Source organism: Haemorhous mexicanus, chromosome 6, assembly GCF_027477595.1.
Source record: "Haemorhous mexicanus isolate bHaeMex1 chromosome 6, bHaeMex1.pri, whole genome shotgun sequence".
Lineage (NCBI taxonomy): Eukaryota > Metazoa > Chordata > Aves > Passeriformes > Fringillidae > Haemorhous > Haemorhous mexicanus.
In genome coordinates this window covers 62,900,415-62,923,987 of record NC_082346.1, presented here as the reverse complement: position 1 = coordinate 62,923,987, position 23,573 = coordinate 62,900,415, and the positions used below count along the sequence as shown (strand labels likewise).

General features: G+C 47.0%; 1 protein-coding gene across 3 annotated transcripts; it reads left to right on the top strand.

Moving 5' to 3' along the window:
* The first annotated feature begins 8,769 nt into the window (after positions 1 to 8,769).
* Positions 8,770 to 21,970, top strand: MAPK1IP1L (mitogen-activated protein kinase 1 interacting protein 1 like). Of its 3 annotated transcripts, XM_059850614.1 has the most exons (5): positions 8,818 to 8,885; positions 9,179 to 9,218; positions 17,188 to 17,215; positions 18,169 to 18,882; positions 19,316 to 21,970. In XM_059850614.1, exons 3-5 carry the CDS (start codon positions 17,192 to 17,194, stop codon positions 19,325 to 19,327), a joined length of 750 nt encoding a protein of 249 aa, XP_059706597.1. In that variant the 5' UTR covers positions 8,818 to 8,885; positions 9,179 to 9,218; positions 17,188 to 17,191; the 3' UTR covers positions 19,328 to 21,970. The 3 variants fall into 3 exon arrangements, with proteins under 3 accessions (XP_059706596.1, XP_059706597.1, XP_059706598.1); XM_059850613.1 differs by lacking the exon at positions 9,179 to 9,218 and having other exon boundaries at positions 8,770 to 8,885; XM_059850615.1 differs by lacking the exons at positions 8,818 to 8,885; positions 9,179 to 9,218 and adding an exon at positions 9,399 to 9,605.
* The last annotated feature ends 1,603 nt before the right edge of the window (positions 21,971 to 23,573 follow it).

Below are 23,573 nucleotides of genomic sequence, written 5' to 3'. Positions count from 1 at the left end.
GTTTTTACCTCCTGTTACTTCATTAAACCCGCGGTTCAAGCTCGGGGGAGGCCTCCTGTTTGGGGAGTTGGTCCTCTCTGCTATTTTGGCAGCATATCTTGTTGTTTTCCCAGAATGTGTTGAGCTGCAGTAGCGCCGAGGGAAGGGAGGAGTGTGCCACGGTCCCGAACCAGACTGGTTTGCTCAGGTCACCGGCCGGCCCGAGCGCTGTCACACCGGGCTGCGACATCACCGGGTGGTGTTCATTTTATTTGTGTTGCAACAGGCGCTCGGTGCTGCAGACCTCGAAACCAAACCCAGCCAAGGAGATGCTCCACGTCGCGAAGAAATTCCGAGTGGGAAAGAGGAGATGGCTCCAGGAGCGGTGCTGGAGGCGGGCGGGCTCTGCAGTGTTAACCACGGCCGGGGCTGCAGGCGCGGCATGGGGAACCAAAGCACGGGAATTTCCCAGAGGAGGAGGAGGAGGAGGAGGAGGAGGAGGAAAACGAGCTCTTGCCAAGCGGAGCAAAGGCAACGAGGGATCTGGGAAAGCAGGCAGCGGGGAGCGGAGTTTGCTGGAGGCACTTTTTAAATGCCCGTTCTGCTAAAGTGCCTCCAGCACAGCCCTGGGGAGCACGGAAATAACAAGGCAATTATGTCCTCGGGTCCCTGCGATGCTGTTAGAGCTCAGCCCGGGATGTTTTGCCGTGCACTTTAGCACAACAGTCAGTCCCTTTGCTTTCCAAACTGCTGCAGAGAGGAGTATTCCCGCTAATTAATTAGGATGCCTTCGCCCCTGGCGGGGGGAAAGAGCTGACGGTGGGGATTTGGAATCTGTTTCTTCAGCCAAAGAAGAAACAGATTCCATATTGCAAACATTCACAGGAGGAGGAGTGCCGGCCCCCAGGCAGGGAGAGCTGAGGTAAGGGATGATGCTCACTCCCAGCCTGGGGCTGTAAGGCTCTGCTCCGACGGGGGAAGAGCAGCCTGGCTGCTGGGAAGGCTCGGGATGAATTCTAGATGGAGGATTTCCATGCAGAAAAATCCAGTGCTGAGCTGACATTATTTCGCCCTGCTTCAACGAGAACTTGCCTGCACAAAGACAAACCTGCCACTCAAACTCAGCAGGTTTGAGACTTTCTCGTCTCAAACCTCACCCAAAAAGCCCTGAAATCAGTGAGGAAGCTTGGAAATGAAGTTCGGATCAGGCTCATTCCCAACCTTCCGTTATCTCACTTGCAATTTATCACTGAAATGGCTGTAAATCTCCCCAGGGAGAATTTCTAGTATTTAAACAGCTACTACCCTGCATAATTTCTTCCTGTTTTCATAAGAGAAAGAGGAACTGAGAACATTATGCTAAATGCCTCAAGAGTCCAAAGAATAGAGATTTTCATGGAATTTTCTGAATTTATTATCATTGTGAGAGATGTGTCTGGAAACAAGCCCAAGGTTAAAAAGTTCAAATTATTGTTTTATTTTTTTTTTTTAATGACTCTGGAAATGATCTTGACTTCAGTTAATTCCAGCTCTATCTGCACTTTAAAGGATCTCTGTTAGGCAGATATTAAAAATATATGTCTCATTTATTTATAGGACTTCTTCATAGTTGGGCGACTATTGACTTGACAAATCCATTTGACCTAAAATGTGACTAAGAAGCGCATTTGTGGTTTGTTTATTAGTTGAGAAGTCTGTCCCGAGCTAATCTCTTTTCTGGCTGTACTCTTCCAGCAGGCTGATGGAAAAATAAGACCCAAAGAAGGAAGCGGATTCTTAACAGTGATCATGAAAACGGCTTTATTCTCAGGGCATTTTTGCATGGCATTAGCAACTAAAAGGCACCACTTCAGCCCGGCACTTAAGCTATTTGCTTAATCAGGGCCTGAAAGTGGAGGAGGAGGAGGAATAGCATGGGTGTTATTCCCACAGAATTTCTTGGAGCATTAAATGGCTAATAGGGACAAGATTTAACTGTATGAAGTTGCAGCGGGTGAAATTCGGGTTCTTTTTATGAGGTAGACCAAAACTGGCAAAGGAATTGCAGCCATCAAATCCCTGTCCCGAGCAGGGAGGGTAGAGGTAAGATACAAAACTCAGTCCTGGAACGGAATAAACTCTCTTAGCTGCACCAGGTGCTTGGTAAATGCTCACCCCAGTTTAGCGAAGAAATGCTGGGGGAAAATTCTCCCACCCTGAAAGATTCCTGAAACTACTGAAATTACCAGAAGCACACCAGGAAAGCAGAGAATGCAGCTCAGCCCACGCTGCCACCCCCTCCCCAGGATCAGCTCTGGATGTAACACTTTGCACAGAGTGTTTTTTACTCAATACTCTCGTCGATAATTCATCACATGCCCTTCAGCAGCACCTTTGTCACATCAATGACTTAGAGATCTTTCAGGAGCTCAAACGATCCTTCCGTGCCTCATTCCCTGCATTACTACAAGCCATTTGCCTGTAAATGTGTTCTTTGGCACCCATCAGCGGATCATTGACCTTGCCAGTAAGGCCATAGCATCAATACACGTCGGAACCAGAGAGAACAACTTGGGACCGAGCATTTAATGTCATGTACAAAATCCTAGAATCATTTAGGTTGGAAAAGACCTTCAAGATCATCGAGTCCAACTATTACCCCACCACTGCCATATTCACTACTAAACCATGTCCCCGGGGCTTGTGTCGTGGCTGTGCTAAACCAGAGACCTCAGAGGTTTGCAGAGAAAAGTGCCTGAGCAGGCAAGCCTCTCCCAGTGAGCAAATGGATCCCAACACAGAAAGATAAAAACGAGACACAACGACACAGCCACAACTGGTGTCACGAGGAAGTGCTGAAAAACGGAGTGATTGAGATTTTAGCAATCCAGGCACATCCTTCCTGCTGGAAGCTGCTCCCTGGATAGCAGGGATCACCAGCAGCCATCCCATGGCACAAATGCCACTGTCCCACTGCCTTGCCCTGGGTGGGTCTCCCATGGCTGCTGCTGCTGCAGATATAACCCCAGAGTGCCAATTGCCAGAGGCCTGAAGGTTTGGCAAGGGATGGATCACTCCACCTTCCTTGTCCTTCTCCTTTTCCTGAGGATCTGGTGTTATCCACAGTCAAGAGGCCAGCTGGAACTCTGGGCTGTCCCACTGTGACTATTCTAAAATTTCTCCCCCAGGGATGTGTGAATGTGCCTGTGTGCTTATATCTGCCAGAGCATCTGGGCCACGGGGAAAATCAACTCTGCCTTCACTGTCAGGGCAAAGCCTCCACAGCCAGTTATTCCTCACCTCCTCCTCCTCCCTCTCAAAAAAAAAAAAAAAAAAAAAAACAAAACCAAAAAAACAAGCTCTTTGTTTACAATTGCAACATCAGAGTGAAATAAAATAAGAGGTCCTTTTATCTTCTTTTCAAGGTTTTGGATAAAGAAATTTTCCAGCTTTTTCTCCGCAGCACTGAGCACTTGAAAACATGATCCTTCAGAGAAGGAAGGGCCATAATTCTATATTATCATCTGCCTGTTGGAGCCATGGCTGCCAGCCAGCCAGCAAATGTCACACACTCATTGAGAGGATTGCAACACCATGCTGGGAGCCACGCTCTGGGACTGGGCATGTGGAGCAAAGGGGAAGGGCAAGAAGGGATCAGAAGGAGGAATCAGAAGGAATTTTGGATATCAGAAGGAATTCCTTCATGGAAAGGGTAGCTCAACACTGGAAAGGGCTGCCCAGGGAGGTGATGAAGGTCCTTCAAGGTGTTCAGAGAATGACTGGATGTGGCACTCAGCGCTCTGGTGTGGTGGTGACAGTCACAGGTTCAACTCAATGACCTTGGAGGTCCTTTCCAACCTAAATGATTCTGTGGTTGCATGACAGAGAGTAGTGACAAAGGTTTGGATCACTCCAGGAAACTGTGGTTCTCAATTTGGGGGTGAGGAGAAGGTGAGCACCTCTCTGAGAGGACAGATGACGGGGTGGCTTCCATTGCTGTCACCCACAGAGGAGTTTCCTACTTCTTATTCACTAAAAAAGAATAAAAAAAAGTGAAGAGAGCTCTGTTTTTTGCTGCCAGACATAATCACTAACTCCAAAACCTGAAAACAAACTCATACAGTAACTTGACACATGATCAAAGCTTTACATATCCACCAATGTGGGAAGAAAATGTACCCAAAAAATTCACTCGTTGTCACAGAGAGCCCAAGTGTTAGTACCAAAGTGACTGTCGGAGTGCCTTTAATGACAGTTCACCTGCTCAGAATTTCACAACAAGCAGACAGCTACGCTTCCTTTCCAGTTCAATCCAGTTTATCTCCTCTCCTCAATAGGGTGAATTTGCCATCCCCATGCACTTTGAACCAGTTTTATGATTTTATCTTCATGGCAACAAGCCTCTGCTTTGAGGAAGAGCACTTATTAACTAGAGACAGCGTCGTTTTCAAAGTGATTTATTTTATGAGAGTTTTGAAATAAATGATCAGTCAGTGATTGGCCATAGGGGAAAAGCATATAAAAGCTTACCACATGCACTGAACGTACCATCTGGTATCCTTTAAAATCTAGCTTCAGGGTGGCTCAGCTAATTCTTCAGAGTGCTTGATGTTCACAGAGCACACTGAGGCACGAATTGAAAAGCGAGTGACATCGCCCTGTAAGAATCAACACTGGAACTAAAGATTAATATCTTATAGCTCACTGTTCCAGCCCATCAGCAAGAGGCTGGCATTTTCTTAATGAAAGCTGACGTTACATTCCAGAATTTTAAACTCGTTTTTTAAAAAAACCCTTTTTTTTCCGAGTTGGACAGCAAAGTGATGCCTGCACTGTGTGTGCTGTTCCTCCTGACTGGCTGATGTCAAAGGGAGGTACAACAAAGATATTGTTATTGTTCCTTTGAATTTACTGTTCACGGCATGAACAGCCCTCCGGGTGTGATAAAGTTCCCTGCCTCTGATGCCTGTCACAGCTCAAGATCTGTGCTATTGTCCCTGAAAAGTACGGAATCAGACAATTTAAGTATTGTCTGTTGGTCTTTTACCCCAAAACAAAGGCTGAGGCAGGCAATTATGCCCAATTTTGTCACTGAAAGACAAGAGAGATGCTGAAACCGGAGGGAGTTCAGCAGGGGCCACTGGCACAGCTGGGGGCCAGAGCATGAAGAAAGGCTGTGGAAATTGTATTTTGGAGTTGGGAGAGAGGCTAGGAAGGAGCTCACGGCAGCCTCCAGCCATCCAGGCGGGTGGTACTGAGTGGGCAGAGGTACATGCCAGGAGGACAACCACAAATCCAGCAAGGGAAAGTCTGACGGGATGCAGGGAATAATGGCAGCACTCACAGGGGCTGTTTCCAGGGATGGAGCATGAAGAGAGGTTGAGCAATCTCTGACTTTGGAGACACTCAGAACTCAGGCAGACAAGGTTCACAGCTATCCCTGTATTGAGACAGAGGTTAGACCAGAGCTTCCTTCCAACCCAAATATTTACATGAAGCTGAGCTAAAAACAGAGTGGCCAACACTTGTAGCACACAGGCATGGTGCAGGCCCTGCAATGCAGGCCTGCAATGAAGAACTGCCCTCACATTATTACACCAAACAGCTTTGTGAATAATTTAAATTCACTGTTTCACCCCAACATTTCTTTCATTACATAATTTGGTGTGCAAAGTAACATCTTGCAATAGGATGTGGCCAGGGATCAGTGCTAGCCCTTCCCAAGACCTATCCCTGGCACTGAGATGAATCAATTGAATGTAAATTCCACACTGGCACAGGCTGCCCAAAGAAGCTGTGGTTGCCTCAATCCTGGCAGTGTTCCAGGCCAGGTTGGACAGGGCTTGGAGCAACCTGGTCTAGTGGAAGGCGTCCCTGCCCCTGGCATGGGCTTGGAACAAGATGAGCTTTAAGGTCCCTCCCAACCCAAACCATTCTGGGATTAATTTTACAGCCTTCAGCATATACACAGACACAGCTGAAGAGCTGCATTTGCCCAAGGGAGGGGAAAAAGTTCTAAAATTCCTCATAATTTTCTTCTACACATTGTGTGACCCTAATGTGAAGCTCGGTGAGGTTGGCTGGTGAGATTATTGATTAAAAGTGCTTTGCAGTCCCAGTCTGATATTTAAAGTGAGACATTGCCACCGTTGTCAGCTGCATGTTTGCTCATTAATTAGGGTTTCTAACTACCAGATTGCTCAGGAAGAAACGTCAGGCTCTGGGGACTCCTGCTGTCACCACTGGCAGCCCAGGACATGGCAGCAGCCACCCACAGTGCTGCTCTTTGAAATGTGGAAAAGCAAAGGTGCCCTGAACACAGCTGGAGGAGGATTGATTTCATTCTTATTGCTCATTTCTCCCAACAAGGCCACCTGAAAGGGCTGCTCCTACAGGAGCTCCCAGTGATCCCTGGACTCGGAAAGGCAATTGTGAAAGAGCTGTGAAGGCAGCCCAAAACTTCCATGGCTTTTATTTAAATTCAGAAGGCAGGTTGTCGTGTCCTTATGGGATGGGGTCTCTAGCAAATGCCCATTTTGTTTTGGTAGTAATTATTTATGAAAATTAATCAGTAAAAAACTTTGCAGTTTCATGCCTGTTACGGACACCACAGAATTTCAGAATGGTTTGGGCTGGAAGAGACTTTAAAGCTCATCTTGTTCCACCCCTTGCCATGGCAGGGACACCTTCCACCATCCCAAGTTGCTCCAAACCCCGTCCAACGTGGCCTGGAACACTTCCAGGGATCCAGGGGCAGCCACAGCTGCTCTGGCCAACCTGTGCCAGGGCCTGCCCAACCACACAGGGAAGAATTCTTCCCAATCTCCAATCCATCTCTGCCCTGAGGCACACATTCCCTGAGTCCTGTCCCTCCATCCCTTGTCCCCAGTCCCTCTCCAGCTCTCCTGGAGCCCCTTCAGGCCCTGCCAGGGGCTCTGAGCTCTCCCTGGAGCCTTCTCCTCTCCAGGTGAGCACCCCCAGCTCTCCCAGCCTGCCTCCAGCCCTTGCAGCATCTCCAGCATTTCCTCTGGACCTGCTCCAGCAGCTCCACCTCCTGATTTTGGGGGCCCCAGAGCTGCACACAACACTCCAGAGGGGTCTCAGAAAACTGGAGCAGAGGGGCAGATCCCCCCCCTTTTCCTGCTGCTCACTCTCCTGGGAACACAGCCCAGGACATGGGCAGTTTCTGGGCTGCCAGCGCCCCGCTCCTACTCCTGACACTGAATTTTCCCTGTTCCTTCAAAAAGGGCCGAATAATGACCTTGAAAAGCACAAACAGATGCTCCCTCCCAAGGGAAGGGCGCCAGCAGCATGTGCTGGGCATCGCCCGTGCCCGTGTTTCTGCTGAGTTTGACGGAATTCTCCGGGCATGGAAAGGCTCGGGATTAGTGCCATAGCTGGGAAGGGCAGGGCAGGTGTGAAAAACGCCAATCACTTGTTTTTAAAATTCTAAAAGTTTAATAGTAATAAAATGGTCATAAAAATAGTAATGTAATTAGAGTAATAAAAATTTGAACAATTGGGATTAGGACAATACGAGACAATAAAAACAAAGAGTTACGGACGGTCCGGGTACCTTTTCTGGGCAAAATAAGCCCGAAAAAGGACCCACATTAACAGAGCATTAACCCTTAAAAGCAACAGCCTGTTGTATATTCATACACCTCATCCATGAGGCATAAATTCCATTCAAACACAGGATTCTGTCTGGGCAGTGTCAGCTTCTTCCTCTTAATTCTGATGGCATATTCAGGCCCGAGTGAGGCAGGAAGAAGTTCATTTCTTGTGACAAATTCTCTTTCTCTGAAAGATTTGAGCGTCCTGTGGCTGCTATCTGGCTCAAGTATCTCATTCCTTTTTGAAAAAAATATCCCACATACATAGTTTCTATTTTAACTTTATGTTATATCCTAAGACTATATTTAACACACTACTTAAGAGAATGAATACAGCATTATTTTCTAACACAACACATATAAGATTCATTTTAATATTCACGAAAAGCCAATCATAAAATACGCATTTTTCACAGATTTTCAGCAGTCATACAGATCCATTAGAAACAGCTGTTAGTATGATTATTAATTACACTGTTTATATGATTGTTAATTACACTGTTAAACATGACAGGAGTTGTGCAGCTTCTGCTGAAGTGTTTGTGCTGGCGGCTGTAGGTCTAAACAAATCAATGCTCTTGGAGCTTTTACTGGAACCATCAATGGCAATTTACCTTGCACAAAGAAGTAACATTTTAATTCCCTAGTAGTTAAACCGATATATTTTTTTTTACACTAAGAATATTTCGACATTTTTTCCCCGTTGAAGGGACAGAAAGTAAGCCCTTTGCTTTGTCGGTTTCTGCTGCAGGTCTTGAACTGCACGGCGCAGATTTTGATGCACGGACGAGGGGGGCGACAAATCAAGATACAAGTTTAATTTTTTTTTTAATGAAAGTGGTGAAAATGGTGGAGAAATGCTGGTGAAACGCTGTTCAAGAGGAGCTCTCAGGGCGTCCAGGCCCCGTCCCCTCAGGGCCCGCGCCCGCCCCTCAGGGAGGCGTCACGTGACCGCGAGGGGCCGGGGCGCGCGCGCCCGCTGTAACGTGGCTCCACCCAGCATTATGGGCGGAGAGGGGCGTGGTCTCATGATTAATGGGCGTGGTATGTGACGCTCTGTGGTGGGCGTGATCATAGGTGGGTGTGGCCTGTGACGCTCTCTGAGGGCAGGAAAGGGGCGTGGCCAGACCGCGGGTGGGCGGTGCCGGTGACACAGCGGCCTTAGAGGGGCGTGGTCGATCGCGCGCCCCTCCGGTGTGGCGGGGTGGGCGTGGCCGCCGTGACGCAGTTCCGGTTCCGGTGCCCGTCGCGGTGGCGGTGGAGCTGCGGCCGCCGCGTCGCTCCGGGCCTGCGCCGGCTCCCCCCGCACAGGTACCGGCACCGGCCCCGCCGCCGGCACGGACCCCGCGCCGCCGCGGGGAGCGCGGGAGGGCGGGGGGGCTGCGGCCGCGGAGCCGCCGGGCCGCGCCTCAGCCGTCCCGGAGGTGCCGCCCCACCTGCGGGGGGCGGGCGGTGCTGGTCCCTGCAGAGCGCCGGGGGTCGCTCGTGGCGGGGCCTAGTGGCTCTGGAGCGGCGGTGGCGGCGCTGGCTTGGCTGGGTTCAATATTTGTTCGGCTTTTTTTTAAATTTTTTTTTTTTTTTATTTGTGTGCTGTGCGGCCGTAGTTTATTAATGAGCACATCAACGAGCGTGGATTGCATTTAAGTGAGTTTTAGTTAAAGCTTCCTCTCTAAAGAAGGGCTCGGGAAAGCCGGTTTTGCAGAGTTGGTGAGAAGTTGGTTTATCAAATTCTAATGTGTTTAAGGCAGCTGACGCACAGGGGATGGCCAGCACTGTGTGGTATCAGTGCTGCTCGCCTGACAGGTTTTATTTCTGATGAAAAACTTGTTTGTAGGACAATTCCGTGGAAAACCCTGCTGATCTGATGCTCCTCAGCCTCATTGCTAGTGGAGGAAGAACAAAAGTAGCTGCTTTGTCTTTTTGATACCAAAATGACACGCCCTGAAACTGCCCTTCCTGGGAGCTGTGGAGATCAGGGGCTGAAGGAAAAATTCGTGGTGGATATCAGGCCAGCCCTGGGAAGCATTTTGGGTATTCTTGAAGCTTGAGTTCATTCAAGTGCATTTTAACAGTGCCAGTTGAAGAAAGGTGGCAGGTGTAAATCCTGAGAAGTGATTTTTCTGGGAAGGAGCCTCTGCCAAGGAGCAGAAATGTGTCTGGGTGTGTGTGTCAGAGGTGAGATACAGCTGGGTTTGGGACACGTGGGTTTGATGGTTTTTTAGGGGGTGGCACACCAAAACCCCGTAGTGAAGCTGTTTGATAGTCACTCCTCAGAGTCAGAGTGTTTATTTCATCCAAAACAATGACAATAATGAAGCTGATAATGCTTGAGAGGAGAACAGAGGCTGCTCAGGGAAGCTGTGGCTCCCCTGGATTCCTGGCAGTGTTCCAGGCCAGGCTGGACAGGCTTGGAGCAGCCTGGGATGATGGAAGTTGTCCCTGCCATGGCAGGGGTGGGATGAGATGAGCTTTATGTCCCCTCCACCCCAAACCACTCTGGGATTCTCAGATGTGAGGCTCTGTAGCTCTCAAGATAATTTAGAGGCAGCTCTGAAAGATCAGCTGGACTCATTCCAAGCTGTTGGAATAACAGATCTTTTTCAGAATTCCCAGGGCTGGGTGCTGTGGACAGGAGGGATCTTTGGCAGGGGGTCTCTGTTGTGTCTCTGTGTCACAGCTGGCACAAGCAGGGCACCTCCCTGTGCTCTGTGTCTGCCCATCTGCTGGGCTTGGGGACCAGCTCTGGCTGGGTGGGAGGCAGCTGTGGAGCTGAATGGCCTGGTGAGGGTGAGGAGCTGGCACACATCACAGATCCTTATGGCTTTGTGTTTTACAGCTCTTGGAAACTGCCAGCTCCTCTGCTTTGAGGAATTATTTTCTTTTTGGGATTGACAGTTTATAGCAAATGCCTCCATTTGGTTGTTGGTCTTAATGACATCTGTCCTGAAAATCTGAAATTTTACTTTTGTCATTTTTTCATTTATAACAGACAGGGAAAGGAGCAGAAATATCCCCAAATCTCTCATAACCACAGATGATGTAGCTGTTGGGTTAGTTTGTCAATGAACTTTATTTTCCCAATGGATAAACACCCAGGGCACACCAAATTATTTTATGGTATGTGAGCACTGGGGAGGCTTTGAGGATGGGGAAGGGGCCAGAGGAGGCCACCAAGATGATCAGAGAGCTGCAGCAGCTCTCCTGTGAGGAAAGGCTGAGAGTGCTGGGATGGTTCATCCTGGAGTATAAAAGGCTTTGGGGTGATCCAGTTGTGGCCTTGCAGTACCTGAAGAGAGTCTGCAAGAAGGATGGAGAGGGGCTGTTTAAAGGAGCATGGAGTGACAGGACACAGGGAATGGCTTCCACTGCCTGAGGGCAGGGATGGATGGGATACTGGGAAGGAATTCTTCCCTGTGGGGGTGGGGAGGCCCTGGCACAGGGAGCCCAGAGCAGCTGTGACTGCCCCTGGATCCCTGGAGAGTGAGCAGCAGGAAAAGGGGGAGGATCTGCCCCTCTGCTCCAGTTTCCTGAGACCCCACTGGAGTGTTGTGTCCAGCTCTGGGGCCCCCAAAATCAGGAGGTGGAGCTGCTGGAGCAGGTCCAGAGGAAATGCTGGAGATGCTGCAAGGGCAGGAGGCAGGCTGGGAGAGCTGGGGGTGCTCACCTGGAGAGGAGAAGGCTCCAGGGAGAGCTCAGAGCCCCTGGCAGGGCCTGAAGGGGCTCCAGGAGAGCTGGAGAGGGACTGGGGACAAGGGATGGAGGGACAGGACCCAGGGAATGGCTCCCAGTGCCAGAGGGTAGGGATGGATTGGATTTTGGAAGGAATTCTTCCCTGTGAGGGTGGGGAGGCCCTGGCTCAGGTTGCCAGAGCAGCTGTGTTTGCCCTGCATCCCTGGGAGTGGATGGGCCTTGGAGCAACCTGGGCTAGTGGAGGAAGGTGTCCCTGCCCATGGCAGGGAGTGGAACAAGATGAGCTTTAAAGTCCCTTCCAGCCCAAACCATTCTGGGATTCTCTAAAGGCCGACTCAGAAGTGTTGATAGTTAACGCCTGAAGCTGCAGAAATTTGCATATTTTAGAAAACATTTAGAAGCCGTCAAAGACTTGGTGTCTCTTCCATTTTCTCCGGGTGCTATGTTGGGTAGTTCCACTTATGTGGGCAGAAATGCTGTTGTGGATGAGGTGATGCTGGCAGGAATTAGTCATGTTGGAGTGACAAAGGAACCTCTCTGCCGAGGCTGCCGTGCCACCCAGTGGAAATGCAGCACAGCCTGTTGCACATCCAGAAAACCTTTTTGCTGTGTTTGAAAGATGATCTTGGAGACAGGAACTAAATCTGGCACATCAAGTGTTGGAATAATGTCATACAACTCAAAAAAAAAAAAAAGTAGGAAAGCAGTTGATGCTTAGTTTTGGGTAAGAAAAAGTGCTTTGGATGGCTCTTCCTAATGAGGGTCTGTAAGGACTGATGGTGGATAAAAGCCAGGAAAGGCAAAAGCATGGGAAAAATTGCTACTACACCATAGTTTCAGTGAGATGGATGCAATCCAAGAGGGTTTGGAGCTGCAAAAACCAGCGTGGAGCTGGTTTGTTGTGGAAGCTGTTCAGTAGGACGGATTTAGCACAGCACACGTAGCACCAGGCTGCCAGAACCAGGCACAGACCTCCCTGAGAGTCAGCCCGTGGTTGTGAAGGCTCTTGGAAGAACTCTCCTGCCAGAGCTGGGTTGGAATTGTGCTTCCCAGCCTTTCTCTCCTCCCAGAGCAGCCTCTCTCATCTCACCTACCTGCTGGTAATTTCTGGGAGCAGCTCGTGGAGAGGATATCCAGGAGGCCTTGGCCTCTGGCCTGAAGGGTTTGCAGGTTATAATTTCTAGGCAGGTGCAGTGAAATCCTTCCTGCCTCTCATGGCTCTTCAGGATAAAGGGTGAGAGAGACTCAGCTCCTGGCAGCCTTGGTTTTGCAGGCATTGATCATCTCTCTCCATCCAGCTCCGAGGGGGCTGAGAGGTGCTGCCCTCAGCAGCAGAGCTGGAGCTGGCAGGCTCTGGGCTTCTGGGAGGGCAGAGATGTTTCCAGGGCGTTGGCCTTCAGAAAACAAAGGGAATCTTATCTCACAGCACATTGGATGCAAGCAGGACTTCATTCTGAATGCTGCCAGCTCTGCTGTCTTTCTCCTCCCTGCCAAGTGACTTCAACTCCTGAACCCTCCTTCCATTTGTTCTTTCTTCATCCCAACTGCAGGGAAGATAATTTGGAGTGGAGTTGCAATGTGGCAGAATGAATGTCTGTTACATGAATGGGTTTCTCTGCTGCTGTCAGTGCTTGTGCACCAGGAAAACTTCCAGAGATAATTGGTTCATTCTAATCACTCTAAAAATCCCATCAAGCCACCCTTCAGTGTGGTTTGTTTTTTTTTTTTTTTCTAAAATCTTGAGCCCATGTGTGACCTGGAGGGACTTGAAAATTTAGTTACTTGGGGGTCTTCTGTCTGACACTGTCTGTGAGTCTGATTGGTGAGCATGTGAATGCCTTGGGCAATAATTGTAACAAAATAATTGATATTCCTGTAAGGTTTGCACTGAAATTCTTTACCTAGTGTTGAACAACCTGAATGGAATATAGATTCCAGATTTAAGTACAGATGAGTTCATATGTTGTCTGAATGTTAAGGGTAATTTCAGTTTCTTTTTTATGAAATGAAGGTGGCAGTACCCAGATTAAATGTCTGTTTAAAAAACATCCCTGAAATAGGGCATCCTTTCTGCAAGAGGATCCTTGACATGCTTGGCATGGGCTCAGTTAGCCCAAATGTTGCCAACAAATGTTGCTCTTGTCTGCTTGCCAAAGTAAAAAAGCCACTAAATCTCATTATAAGCTGTGCTTAACTATTTTTTTCTTCTTTTTTTTTTTCATAAATCATGCAGCAGAATTGTTCTCTTCATTTTCATGGCACAGAAATATTTGGGAATGATCTGCTAACAAATATTGGGGATATCAGTTGATATTTGGGAAGCAGGCCTGTTTCAACTGTGTTCACCCACTGCTTGACTTGAATTTACTCCTCTCTGACACTTTGGTGACAGATCACAGGATTTTCTTCTGAGTTCTCCTTTAGTTTCCTTTCTTCTCTTCCTTCTCTCCCTCGCAGCAAATGTTCCAACTTCTTCTGTGGACTATTTTCAGTCTGTTGTAGATCTGGTTTTCAGTTGGTCTTATCCCATCTCTCCATCTGCCTAAAGAAATGAGGATTCTCTTGACCTGTTTTGGTGCTTTTTAAATAACTTGATTAAGATGATGATGATGATTATTATCTGTGCCCCTTATGTAAAAGTTTTTTTGTACTTGTCTGTATATTAATGATTGTTTTCCTTTATTTTTGGGGTTATGATAAATAGCTTCTCTGTCTATGGAGGTAAATTGAACTACAGTACCACCAAAAGTACCCTGCCAACTTTTTATTATTGAGTGTGGTTAATTGCAAAAATTAATGAATTCTTAGCAGAAGAGGTATTTCTTGAAGAGAAATTGAGTTTGGAATAGATACGTCTCAGACAGCTGAGCTGTTAATAGCAAGAGCAGAAACCACTTCCCTGATGTAGTTCAGTTGGTTTCTCAATTTTAAACAAATAGTCCTTGATCTGAAATGTTCCTCATCTGAGACTGAGTCCTTACTTGAAAGAACTACTGCTGTTATAAATTAAAACTGGAGTTTAAACAAACCTTTGTATTCATGCAGTTAGGCACTGAATTCCATCAGCTTTGTAGATACATATTTCTTAAAAGGTTTATTTAAATTATTAGGTGTTTCCTGACAGGCTTATTTAAATTACTAGATATTTCTTGAAAGGTTTATTTAAATTACAAGGTATTTCTTAAAAGGTTATTTAAATTATTAGGAGTAACTTGAAAAGTTCACTGAGTTTCCACAGAGGTCTGGGTTGTTCCATGTGGTCATAAATAACTCGGGAAATGAGATGAGCAGTGTCCTGTTGATCCAAAGCCATTCAGGAAAGTAAGGATTGGGTAATAAATTGGCAGAAATAATTCAATGGCAATAAATCTGCTGTGATTCAGAGTAGATAAATGTAGAGTGGTGCATATAATTTCACATATAAAATGCTGGGCTGACCCTTGACACTGAGGAGTGAAATATTGTCGCAGAAGTGTCAGTTCCATAGGGATCTAAAAGCAGCTGAAAAATGAAGGAAATAGAAGACAAACCAGAGCATAATTATGATACTGCATAAATCAATGGTTATCCCACATCTTCAATTCTCTGTGGTTCTTTCTTGTCATTCATCCCAAAAGATACAAAAGACCTGGAAAAGCCTCAGACTGAGGCAGGGAGAATAATCAAAGGTAGGGAAGAGCTGCTGCACAAGGGGCAGGGGAATTAGCTGGAACTCAGCCTGGAGAAGGGAGAGATGAAAGAAAATGGTAAAAATCTGTAGGATAATGATCAGCATGGGCAGGCTGGGTAAGAATAGACTTGCTGATTTCCTCAGCTGCAATAATGGAGGAGCTACAAGTGAAAGTAGTAAAATCCAGGTTTAGAACAAAAAAAGGAGGTGGCTTTTGTGCAACAAATAGCAGCCTGTGGAGTGCCTTGCCAGTGGGTGTTGTAGGAACAACTCTGAAGTGGGCAAATGAGACATCCCCTCATCTGAGTGAGGAAATTGGATGTGTTTGTGGAAAAGGAATTATTTGAGGGTTATTGCTCCATGGAAATTGTCTACAGCTTAGGAAGTGGCTGAGATTGGAATCACTGAAGTGTTGGGTGAGAGTCATTCCTGTTCTTGTTCTTCTCTGCTGGTCATTGTTAAGATAAAATGGGGTGGTCTCTACTGGTTAAAATAAAATGGGATGCTGAGCTAAGTGGCTCTTGTCTGATCCAGACCTGTCCTGAGGTCAGGAGATTGTGTAGGTAGTAACAAATTTACAATACAGTTTCAGAGAAGATTGTATAGATAATATAATGTGAGTAATGTGGATATATATTAACCTAAGGGAGTAAAATGTAAATAATGTGGATATATATTAACCTAAGGGAGCTTAAAAACCTATTTGATCTGGGCTTTCTGTACAAACCTCCATCCCTGAGACCATTCTCTGTCTTAGGAGTCAGTTCTTCCCCATCAACAAGGGGAATACAAGGATTTTGTTTTGTGAGGACCAACTCCTGCAGTAGTATTTGTACTCCTGTACTCTGTTTTACATTTTTCCTGCTCTTATGTTCCTTTCTGGCTCCTACACTCTCCCCTAAAACTTTTTGGCTGCTCTTGGTAATCTTTTTAAACGGTTCCTCACTTCTGGTTATGTGTTAATATATCTCACTGGTCCCTAATTTTTGGTGCCTATTTTTTTGGAAGTGGGGAGAGGTTGGAAGTTGGATATATATTGGTGATGCTTCTGCAGTCAGTTACTGGAAGTGGTTCATGTAAATAAGAGCATCCTCTGCCCTTGGTGTAGATATTTATTCTGAAATAATTGGAAGATAAACCATCAGCAAGCTGTACTTCTTTTCTTTTTGGCAATAAGATCTGTGTGGGGATTCCAGCTCTGAGGTCCCCAGCATCAGAAGGACAGGGACCTGTTGGGACAAGTCCAGAGGAGGCCACAGAGCTGCTCCAAGGGCTGGAGGCAGGCTGGGAGAGCAGGGGGTGCTCACCTGGAGAGGAGAAGGCTCCAGGGAGAGCTCAGAGCCCCTGGCAGGGCCTGAAGGAGATCCAGGAGAGCTGGAGAGGGACTGGGGATAAGGGATGGAGGGACAGGACCCAGGGAATGGCTCCCAGTGCCAGAGGGCAGGGATGGATGGGATATTGAGAAGAATTTTGAGGGTGGGGAGGCCCTGGCACAGGTTGCCAGAGCAGCTGTGGCTGCCCTGGATCCCTGGAAGTGCCCAAGGCCAGGTTGGATGTGCTTGGAGCAGCCTGGGACAGTGGCAGGTGTCCCTGCCCATGGCAGGGGGGTGTAACTAGGTGATCTTTAATGTCCCTTCCAACCCAAACCATTCCATGATTCTCTGATTTCATCATGTTTTGGTTTAGAGGCATTGACTTCACCCACAAAAATCCTGCTATACCTTTTCCAAATCCCAGTTTAGAAAACACCTGGAGTCCTTCCCAGGCATCCCTGTCTGGGCAGGCTCCATATGAATGCTTAAAATATTTTTTGCTATTGCAATGTGACCCATTTGCCTCCTGTGTCACACCTGTCTGAGAGGAGGCAGGTGGAGGCTCAGGGCTTTCCTTTTCATGGGAACTTTATCCAGAGAAAGGAGTTTGGGTCACTCTCTGAGCACAGGGAGTCAGCTGGGACAGCAATGAACCCAGGGCTTAAACACAGAGAGTAAATTTATTGCCATTATCTCACTAAGTGAGGATCCCCAAAGCAACACCTGGCACAGGTGTCCATGAGCACTGATCACCCTGATCCCTGCTCCAGGACTGGTGTGGGCCCCAGGCTCTGGAACCAAACCAAGGCACCAAGAGGTGCTGCAGGTTCAGCACCTGCTGTGCTCCAAATGAGACAAATGTAGATGTCTCATTTAGTCTTGCTTAAAAATACCTTTATTATTTTCAACAAATTTCACTTTATCTTACCTTACTTTTCAGCACAATGTCTGGAACTGATGATTTTTCGGTAAGTAACAGTTTTTCTTTCCTGAAGATCAGCTGTCACCATCATATTTTCTGAAAAATCCCTTTGCCCAGGATTTTTCTCCTGGGAAGCTGAGAAGCCTCAGAGAAAAAAAGAAAACAATATTGTTTGATTTGCTTCTCCTGTGTTTTGCTGCTTTAGAAGGTAGTTGGAGATTGTTTATCCAACACGTGAATTGTTTTTAGTTATTGGCCAACGATGACCAAGCTGTGTCAGACTCTGAAGAGAGAGTCACGAGTTTTTTATTAGTACCTTTTAACCTTCTGTCTGTATCCTTTCTCTATTCTTTAGTATAGTTTAGTTTAGTATTCTTTAATATAATATAGATCATAAAATAATAAATTAGCTGTCTAAGAACACGGAGTCAGGTTCATCATTCCTCCCTTTGTCAGGGGTCTCAGAAAATACTTCAATCAGCCAGTTGTGTTGATTATCCCAAAAGCTGCCATAGTTTTTGAAGGAAAAGGGGAGCTGACAGCTGAGACTTCCTCTGACAACTGAGATTTCCTCTGTGTCGCAGTGCTGGTGTTTTCCTTTTGGGTAGACGTAGCAATCCCTGGTCTAAACATCGGAAGCTGCTGGGTGCCTCGTGGGTTCTCTCCTGTGACATTAACAAAGGAGCTGTGCTTTCCTGGCATCAGGATAGTTGCAATGGAAATTTAGGGAAATGTTTTCAGGTTTGTGCTGCAGCTGCCTGTCGTTCCGTGTGGTGGGTCGCCTTTTATCTCTGGCTTTTTAACTGTGGCCTGTCAGAATGCCTCTGCTGCCTTAGTGATAGGAGCTGCACAAAAATGAATGTAATCATCTCTGTGCAGCCACCGAGAGCTCTTCTCCTCCCTCCCTCCGGCAGCTGGGCTGGAGCCACGTGGTGGGGGGATGGCTGCAGCCGGGAATTCCGGCCCGCATTCCTTTCTCACCGGCGCTTTGTCTTTCAGTTGGCAGATGCTTTACCAGACCAGTCGCCTGCTAAAACCTCCAAAGTGAGCAGCACCAAGCCTGGCCAGCAGCCCGGGCAGCCTCCGCAGGGCTGGCCGGCTTCCAACCCTTGGAATAACCCCAGCGCCCCCCCTATGACTCCAACGGGACTGCCACCAAACACATCGGCTTCCAGCGTGCCCTTCGGACCTCCTCCCACGGGAATGTATCCTTCAATGCCCCCGGGACCGCCTGCTCCATTTCCTCCTCCTCCTACTGGACCCTCCTGCCCTCCTCCTGGTGGTCCATATCCACCCCCAACTGTGCCAGGTCCTGTCCCACCAGGGCAGTATCCTCCACCAAATATGCCCTTTCCAGAGCTTCCACGACCTTACGGAGGTCCAACAGAGCCAGCTGCACCTCCTGCTCCTGTTGGGCCATGGGGATCCATGCCCTCTGGAGCATGGGGACCAACAATGGGAGGGCAGTATCCTGCTCCCAGCATGCCATATCCACCCCCAGGGCCATACTCTGCTCCCACCCAGACTCCAGGGGCTGCGCCGACAGTACCGTGGGGGACGGTCCCACCCGGAACGTGGGGACCGTCACCGCCCGGCCCATTCCCTCCACCCACAGGATCATATCCAGCTCCAGGACTATATCCTACGCCCCCTAATCCTTTTCAAGTGCCATCTGGTCCTGCTGGTGCTCCATCAATGCCTGGTGGTCCCCATGTGAGTATTTTTTTTTGGTCTCAAATTACTCTAAAGTGTTTCACTTTTAAGTGGGGAAATTCAGTAGCGTAAAACCTGTTAGTGCCGGTAAGGAGTTTCAGCACATCTCAAGTTTAGTTCCTCAGGTCAGTGGGATAACAGCAATTTAAATATTAAATATACCAGAATGGCTAAATTATGTTAATGTCTCACGTTGTAGTGGTCTTCCACTGCTTGGAAAGACTCTGAAAGCCAAAAGGGGGGGGAAAGTGGTGTAATAATTGTGAAAGAGAAAATATTCTGATCTCTTATTCAAGAGAGCTTGCTGATAGAGCAACAGGGAGGGAATAACAAAATATAAGGATGAATTTGTGATTAATTAACAGTATTTGTAACTGTGAATGAACTGCTGTGTGAAAAGCCTGTATTGACCATGACTTATTGTCTCTTGCAGCCTTACCGCTGAATACGTTCTGGGCAGCAAAATACTGTAGTTTTCCACCTTCATCCACTACTTACAGAGATTTTTACAGTTTTTGTTTCAGTAATGTATGGGGCTATGAAGAATATTGCCTCTTGTATGTGCATTTGAGGTATGAAGGAGCAGTTTACATCAATTTACCTTGCTCATATGCTGGCATAATTATTTGGTTTAATCAAGTGAAATACAAAGAGAAGAAATCAACTAACACACCTGTGGTTCTTATGTTGGCAAGTATTCCTTGGAAAAACAGGAGTTGCCATGTAAGGATTATAAAGAATCAGGCCCATGGAATTTTAAAAAAGTTAATTCTTAAATTAATGCTTTAAGTCTCGTTGCCAGACTCCTGCTGGTCATTGAACGGATGGATAGTCATATTTTGTCTATTTTCAGGTTATTCTAAAAAGTCAATAGAGAAAGTGTTTCAACATTTTAGTCAAGAAACCTAATTTTTGAACGTGCTACAGTAATTCAAACTAACAAGACAGAGCATGTGAACTCGAAGGTTTTCTCAGCATTTTGTACATACTCAAACCAATTGCTCGGTCTGGGACTACGGAGGAGAAGAGCCACGTTTGGAAGCCTTGGTGTGACTTGTCAGCACACTGTTGGTGTTCACAAACAGGCATTCCTGTGCAAGTGAAATAACCTGGATGTGCAGTTAACTTTGAATCAGCAAAATGTGAGTTTTATGCATGCAAATGAGGACATCCTGTTGCCAGTTCTCATTCTGTGGTGGTTGGAAGTTTGGCTTGGTCTGTGTAAAGAGAAACTGATCCCCACGTAGGTACTTCCCTATTTCTGACCTGGGTTCTAGTCATTTCAAATTTGACTTGGCTGCTGGGTTGTGTAAACCTGGCAGACTTTTTCAGAGTCCCTGGAAACTGAACTTGAGCTTAAAACCCAACCTGAGCATTCCCTTCCCAGCAGTTTTTGGCACGGTTGTGTCACGACAGAGATCCTGGTTGGGCGCGAGGGGCTCTCGTTTGCTGTCCCTGGGAGCAGCCCCTGTTCCCAGCTGGGTGTCTGCATACCTCACGGAGTAGGAGGAATTTGGGAGAAATTGAATGTCAGGAAGCCTGTGCACTGCTGTGCAGCTGCCTCTCCCAAGGGGCACTGCCCTGAGCTTTCGTGTTCTTGCCATATCTGTGCCAAGCACGTCCGAGGGGTTTGCCGAGACACGGCCACGTCTCTTGGTGGTACTTCATGGCCTGCACTTGGACCACGGACAGTTTGTTTCCTCCCCAGCTGGGGATCTCCTGACTTAGCCTCTGTGGGTAGAATTAGGAACAGATTTTGCTTCACATGGTAGCTCATTAGGGAGTCTTTGTATCATGGAACTGTGAACACGAGTTAATTCTCTTCCAGTGCTTTGGTGGCTTCCTGCATGCATGTGATGGACACTCTGAAAGCACATGGGGTGACCTGGTGTGGTGCTCCTTGGTAGTTAGAGCCTTTATGGCAAAGTCCTACAGTATTTTTGCAGGAGAAAGCAGCCTGCTGAGCTGTGGCTGCTTTCATCCAATGTCATGAAAGCTGATAGCAGAGGAATGTCTGTTTTTTCTTTTAGGAAGACAATACTGGAGCTGAACAAAAATACTTTAACACTTCAACTTAAACCCCAGCAATTAACCCTTGGAATAAGAACCAAAAGTGCAACTAACCTTAAAAAAACCCCCAGTTGCCCCCCAAGCAGACTTGGCAAGACTAATTAAAAATTAACATAAGCAACATTGACTGCATTTGCTTAAGTGCTTTTTTGATACCTGCAGCCTTAGACTGTAAATCATTGTAATGAAAAAAACATTTATTCCAAATGAATGGATCATGCAGTAGCAGCCCTCCAGTTGGAATTGCACTGGCCATATGTCTCTGCAGGGAATGGGAAGAGGTAGGAAAGGATAAAGCAAAAGTAGCAAGGAAAGGGGTTTTGTAAAAGTAACTAGACTTCTAGGTTCTTCCTGAAATAGGCAGGATTTATTACTGGAACATTTAGGCTAAAATTCAATATATATGGGATGTTTTTCAATGTATATTCGTATTTCTTGAGGTCATGAAAACTGTTTCATAACCCCTTTGTTTTTGTGAGCAGAGTTCTTTGCATAGCAGTGAAAAGGGTATTCCTGTTAATCTATTGTGTAAAAACTCAAGGTGTCACTATATACCGTGTAGTAACTTTATCACATGTTATGTCAAGTGTGAGCAACTTCTGGCCTGAAGCTTTTGCAATGGAATTTGTACATTTCTATGCATCATTTTGAGTTCAATTGCTGAGGAGTTCGTTTTGACTTGTGCTTTGAGGTTGACATACTGCATTTGTTTACAATACGAAATATAAGCAATCACATCTTTAAAGTATAGATTATCACCTGCTGCTGTATTTTCTTTAGATGAAACAAATATTGCTGTATGATAGTGAGAAGCTATAAATACAGGATTTGATATTTTTTTGAAAATGCTGTCACTTTTGTATAAGATTAGACATTAAACGTATTTTCAAGACTGTTGTGTTCACTGTTTTTCAATTCCTGCTTTTGACATGCCTGTGTAGACTTTTGCCTTGAATGAATAGTAAAAATAGGACATCCTTGATTTGCAAAGCCTGAATATAAAATCAGAATTACTTGACTTCTGTGAGTGTTTTTCCTCTTCCTTTTGTGGTATTTGCAGCCTGTACATAAGGGATATTAAATGTGGATGGGACCGTGGCTCTGGTGTAGCATGTCAGCCCCAGGTACTGCCTGTTCACAAGTTCCTTGGTAATTAGGAGAGAAAAGATCTGGTCTTGCTTGCTCCAGAGGAAGAATGGGACTGGTTTTTACCTGTGAAGAGTTGTGTGTGTGTTTTCCCTGCCCCTGAACAATTCCTGTGCCAGATTGACACACGTGGATGTGGTAAGTGACCCCCCAACCCCTGTTCTTACACACTTCCAGGAGTTTGATGGGATAAAGTGAATAACAGAAACTCCAGGGCTTGGCATCAGTGTGAACTACTGAATTTGGGCATCACTTGTGGCTGCATTTCCATGTATTGTCCTGCAGAGCAGTCACAGTGAGCTGGCCAATGCTGCTGCCTTGGTTCACACCTTCACCCTTCAGGGAGGGAAAAAATGGCAGCAGTGAGAAGGAAATAATAGAAACAAAAAGCTCTTTTTAGGCCATGGTCCAAAAATAATCCTGACATCTGTTCATAGAGCAGTGCAGTGTGTGGGCAGTGCTTTGTCCTGCCTGTTCAGCTGTGGCACTGTCCCTTCCTCTGGATTTCTCAAATGAATTCTGCCTGCAGCTCCTGTGCATCAGTGAAGACGTGGCCATGCAGAAGCAGTGGGGTTAATTGCTGCCCTGCAGACCCAGAAAACTTCAGCTGAATATTTTTGAGGGACCAAGTCCTGTGAGAGGGAGCTGGGAAGGGGCTCAGCCTGGAGAAGAGCAGGCTCAGGGGGGACCTTGTGGCTCTGCACAACTCCCTGGGTGCAGTCTGGGCTCTGCTCCCAGGGAACAAGGGACAGGGTGAGAGGGAACTAAACTGCACCAGGGGAGGTTTGGATTGGATGTTAGAGAAAATTTCCTCCTGGAAAGAATAGTCCAGCCCTGGCACAGCTGTCCAGGGAAATGGTGGGGTCCCCAACCCTGGAGGGATTGAAAATCTGTGTGGATGTGGCCCTTGGGGACAGGGGTCAGTGGTGGCCTTGGCAGTGCTGAGGGGATTGTTGGACTCGATCTTAGAGGGCTTCTCCAACCTGAAGGATTCAGTGGTTCTAAGTGGTATTTATATATTTCTTAGGAGAGGAGTAAGAGCTGTTCAGGGCTGTTGGAGAGTCAGGGTTCATCCTGCTGTGGGTGTGTCACTCTGCTCCACTCCAGGGAAGGAAGGTGCCCAAACTCCCGTGGGTGAGCCCAGCTCCATTGCTCTGCCCAGTCAGTGGATTCACTCCCAGCCAGTCCAAACTGTCCCAGGAGAGAGAGGTGGTGATCACAGGATGGTTTGGGTTGGAAGGGGCCTTAAAATCCATCTCATTCCACCCCTGCTGTGGGCAGGGCCCCCTCCCACCTTGTTGGGAAGGGTGTCCTGAGCCCCAGTGCAGTGAGAGCCCTTTGGCATCTGTGGAAGGATGAAATGCTCCATGTGTATTTTCATTAACATTGGCTGCCCTGTTTCTAAAGTTAAGCTCAGAATTTCAGTTCTTAGAGGGCAATTCCATACACACCAAAGAGCCATTTATTCACCAGGC

Bases quoted from the DNA above. Each gene is read 5' to 3' on its own strand.
- MAPK1IP1L (XM_059850613.1), top strand. From the start codon at position 17,192: ATGTCTGGAACTGATGATTTTTCG. The intron at 17,216-18,168 runs GTAAGTAACAGT...TTTGTCTTTCAG, and splicing joins CTGGAACTGATGATTTTTCG to TTGGCAGATGCTTTACCAGA.